Below are 4,106 nucleotides of genomic sequence, written 5' to 3'. Positions count from 1 at the left end.
TGTATGTACTGAGTATGTACTGAGTACATCTGTGTATGTACTGAGTACCAACGTAAAATATATTTCTACTAGGAGTCTGAGTCAAATCTCTTAAGTCACTAGTCCAGGCTATATATACCTCCATCCATTTGTTAGGTAAGAGACAGCATAGTATAGTGGAGCCAGAACACCTCATACTAGCACGACGTGACTTCAGACAACCTCAATTTTAACCTCTCTACACCTCAGTTTTTCAATCTGTAAAGTAAGGACAATAATAGAACCTACTTTATAGGCTTGTTGAGGGTTAAAAGAGTTAATATTTATACACTGCTTACTACAGCGCCTAGCATTGTGCTAGCAGGATCCAGGAATAAAAAAGCGAACGAGGAACAACCCTAGCACCAACGCACTTGTCCATGGCTCCTCATTGTGGGGTTTTCTCCATATTGAAAGGAGGAATTAACAAAATGCTTTATTCCACCCCCACCCCACCCCCGCCTTCTTCCACTTCTCAATCTTGCACCAAGTAACAGGACTGTCAGAGAAACGAGCCGAGAGCGTCCCCCGGTGGCGTAGTGTCGCCTTCGGTCTCAGTGCTTGGGGCCGGGGGCCTGCCGACCTCGCACTACAACTCCCACCATGCATCTCTTGCCCTCCGGCCTCTAACTGGGAAGGCGACTTGCGGCCCTGCGCTGAGAAACTTCCGCGCCCAGCATCGCAAAAAAGGATAACTATAGCCGCCCAGAATTACTTCCGGGGTAGGGCGTCGCAAGGGTTGCTGGGAAACATATAACTCTAATTTTCTTCCGCCAGCTGGTTAAATAGTCCCACCGGCACCATGTGCCACGGAAAAAGAAACTCGAGAAACACCTTCCTGCCCTAAATTTCAGCGGAAACGCTGAATAATAAAGAAAATTTGAGTAAAGTGGATTTCCGTTCTTGGCGTGCTTCCAGTAGACGTCTAGGAGGAATCTCCTGGCGTGAGCGTAGGGATCTCGCGCTATATAGGAGAGTCGTAGGGAAGGCCGGATCCTTTTTCGCCTCTTCGCTTCCAAGATGGTGAGTTCTAGCTCGTGGTGAATGTGAGGGGCCGGGTGGAGGCTTGAGAGGAGCAGATTTTGGGATTGTGGGGATTTGAAAATCTGGGTCACGGTGGAGGAATGGAAAGAGCGTATGTTTGTTCCAGGCTTGGAGGGATTTGCGGAGGGACTGGATATCTGAGTGGCACTTTTCTGGGGGTTGCCAGCGCGGAATGTGGCTGGAAGGGGGATAAGCTGGGTAAATTGTGCCTTCTTTCTAATGGGGTTTTCATTTTCATGCAGACCAAGAAAAGAAGGAACAATGGTCGTGCCAAAAAGGGCCGCGGCCACGTGCAGCCTATTCGCTGTACCAACTGTGCCCGTTGCGTGCCCAAGGATAAGGCTATTAAGAAGTTCGTCATTCGGAACATCGTAGAGGCCGCAGCCGTCAGGGACATTTCCGAAGCGAGTGTTTTCGACGGTGAGCTTCTGGCGCGTGAACTGTGCAAGTATCCGAATATCTAAAACCGCTTCTTGCCGCCTCTCCCACCCCCCCATCCGCAGGCTGTGTTCATTGGAGCGTCTCCAACAATTTTTTGCGCCTTTAGGATTGTTAGTAGAAGAGAATGATATGTTTGCTATGTTGTTTGATGTTTTGAGCGTTATCTGGACAGAGGGGGACTTTTTGTGGTATTGCATAGTCTTTGACTCTTTTATTTTGTGACTGCCTGTGTAGGGGGTGAGATTCCAAAAGCACTTATGGTGCTTGTCCTGTATCAAAACTTCGGGAGTACTAGCTGAAAATGTAAATGTAACAACTCTTGAATTGTTGACGAACATTTGAGTAGTTGTAGAAAGGAGTCTTTCGAAGACTTTTAAAGAGTCGAAGTAGTCTAGCTTGGTCGACAAGGGTGATCTTTGGAGCAATATGATGTCGTTTTGATCTTTTTTTTGTGTTAAGACGAATTAACTTTCTTAGGCAACAGGAGGGGGCCCAGGAGTAGGCATTGGGGATGATGCAATTGCTGAAGGAACTGGATTCTTGGTGATATTACATCTGTGGTGTGGATTTAGTCCCTATGGTGACAGGGTCGCTCAGTAAGGGAATATTCATTTGTGGAACTGTGTTGTATATGTATTTAGATACCAGAAACTGAACACTTGGCTTTGGGGGTGAAATCTTGTAGATATGCCTGACAGACATTTGAGTGAGTTTACTTTTTTAAAAAATTTATTTATTATTCATTTTTGGCTGCGTTGGGTCTTTGTTGCTGCGCGCGGCCTTTTCTAGTTGCGGTGAGCCGGCCTCTCATTGCGGTGGCTCCTCTTGTTGTGGAGCTAAGGCTCTAGAGCGCAGGCTCAGCAGTTGTGGTGCACGGGCCTAGTTGCTCTGCGGCATGTGGGATCTTCTGGACCAGGGCTCGAACCCGTGTCCCCTGCATTGGCAGGCGGATTCCCAACCACTGCACCACCAGGGAAGCCCATGAGTAAGTTTACTTTTGACTGATAGAATGAACAAGAAAGAACAGTGCAGTGTGGTACCATACCTAATATCAAACCTATAATTTTCTGTTTCTTAGCCTATGTGCTTCCCAAGCTGTATGTGAAACTGCATTACTGCGTGAGTTGTGCCATTCACAGCAAGGTAGTCAGGAATCGTTCTCGCGAAGCCCGGAAGGACCGAACACCTCCACCCCGATTTAGACCTGCTGTGAGTATCTTAAAGAGGGGATGTGGAAGCCAGAGGGGTAATTGACAAAAGATAAGGAAGGACCCAAGGAATATCAAATTAAGATCTCTGCCTATGGGTGGGATCAACTAAGTCTGTAAAGACCCACACCTAAACATTTATTTAGAGACACTTTTAAAGAATAGCTGTAAGAATCTGTTTCAGATTGAATAGTGTAATCTTGTTCCACATTTATTCATACTTTTATGAGCCAAATACGTTGTTAGTGATGGGAGGGTAGTGGTCAGGTTCTTTGAGTGGGGACTCTTCCATGCATGGTTTTTTAAAATTCTTTCATTTCTTTATCTTTCAGGGTGCTGCTCCACGACCTCCACCAAAGCCCATGTAAGGAGCTAAGTCCTTAAAGACTGAAGAAATACTGTTCCCTGGAAAGACAATAAAGTGGAAATTATACTTTATATGGCGTGTTGAGTATGTATTGTTAGGTGGAGTGGGGGTGTGTTTATGTCATAGAACTGTAATTACTTTTACCAAGTATTCAGTTGTGGAGTGCCATGTGGTGTTTTCATGGGGTGAGAAAGCTTATCCAGGTAAGTTAAACCTTTTGTATTTCTGCCTTTGGCCTCCCCAATTTGCATAGCTGTGGGGTGGGGGAGAGGAGTTAAGGCATCTGTGAATGTTAGATTAATTCATCCTGGCAAGTGGCTTAAGCTGGGGTCTTTAAAATGGGGAGGAACTAGCAGGGTAAGGAGTGTTACTGAATGAGGAGCACATCAGGAAGTGATTTAGACAGAGGTGTGCATACCCCTGGTGGAGGACAGAAGACTTTATTTACTAGGAAGCACATGACTTGGATAGCTTAGGGGGTCTGTATTCAGACTTAGATAGCTTAAAGGGTCTGTATTCAGATCCTTAACTTTGTAAAATTCACCTGTCTACTGTGGTCTGCTGGTAAGCCAGTTGTCACCCAGACTGCATCTTTCTATGGGGTGAAAATGTCCAGGACACGAGGCATTCCTAGAAATTTGTGGAAGTCCCAAGAGAGGAAGTTTCCACGCAAAGTATGGGAAAAGGCTGTACCTAATTTTATCTGTGTGACAATGGTTCATTTGTTCCAGAATTCAGAAATTAGAAAGTTACTAGCTAGGGATATACAGTTGAACCTTGAACAACATGGGTTTAACTGTGTGGGTTTTTTTGTTTTGTTTTGTTTTCAATAAATACATACTACACAGTCCACAGTTGGTTGACTCCTCAGATGGTGAAAGCACAGGCAAATAAGAAAGGGTAAATCTAAAGTTATATAAGGATTTTTGACTGGGTGGTACCCCTAACCTATGTATTGTTCAGGGGTCAAATGTATGTTTATTTGAAAAATTCATTTGGGTATGGATTGCTAAGGACTTTGCTGGTTA

At 45.1% G+C, this 4,106-nt stretch overlaps 1 protein-coding gene across 2 annotated transcripts; it reads left to right on the top strand.

The window, feature by feature from the left end:
- Positions 1–812: 812 nt before the first annotated feature.
- On the top strand, positions 813–3,149 carry RPS26 (ribosomal protein S26). Of its 2 annotated transcripts, none has more exons than XM_028165831.2 (4): positions 813–1,041; positions 1,305–1,506; positions 2,582–2,712; positions 3,044–3,149. In XM_028165831.2, exons 1-4 carry the CDS (start codon positions 1,039–1,041, stop codon positions 3,077–3,079), a joined length of 372 nt encoding a protein of 123 aa, XP_028021632.1. In that variant the 5' UTR covers positions 813–1,038; the 3' UTR covers positions 3,080–3,149. The 2 variants fall into 2 exon arrangements, with proteins under 2 accessions (XP_028021632.1, XP_007179620.1); XM_007179558.3 differs by having other exon boundaries at positions 826–1,041; positions 1,305–1,482.
- The last annotated feature ends 957 nt before the right edge of the window (positions 3,150–4,106 follow it).

This window comes from Balaenoptera acutorostrata, chromosome 11 (genome assembly GCF_949987535.1).
Source record: "Balaenoptera acutorostrata chromosome 11, mBalAcu1.1, whole genome shotgun sequence".
Lineage (NCBI taxonomy): Eukaryota > Metazoa > Chordata > Mammalia > Artiodactyla > Balaenopteridae > Balaenoptera > Balaenoptera acutorostrata.
This window is presented reverse-complemented; position numbering and strand designations above follow the sequence as displayed.

What these genes read in the sequence shown, in the direction of transcription:
- RPS26 (XM_028165831.2), top strand. An exon ending in GCTTCTGGCGCGTGAACTGT is followed by an intron (nt 1,507 to 2,581) that starts GCAAGTATCCGA and finishes TCTGTTTCTTAG; the next exon opens with CCTATGTGCTTCCCAAGCTG. An exon ending in CACCCCGATTTAGACCTGCT is followed by an intron (nt 2,713 to 3,043) that starts GTGAGTATCTTA and finishes TTTATCTTTCAG; the next exon opens with GGTGCTGCTCCACGACCTCC.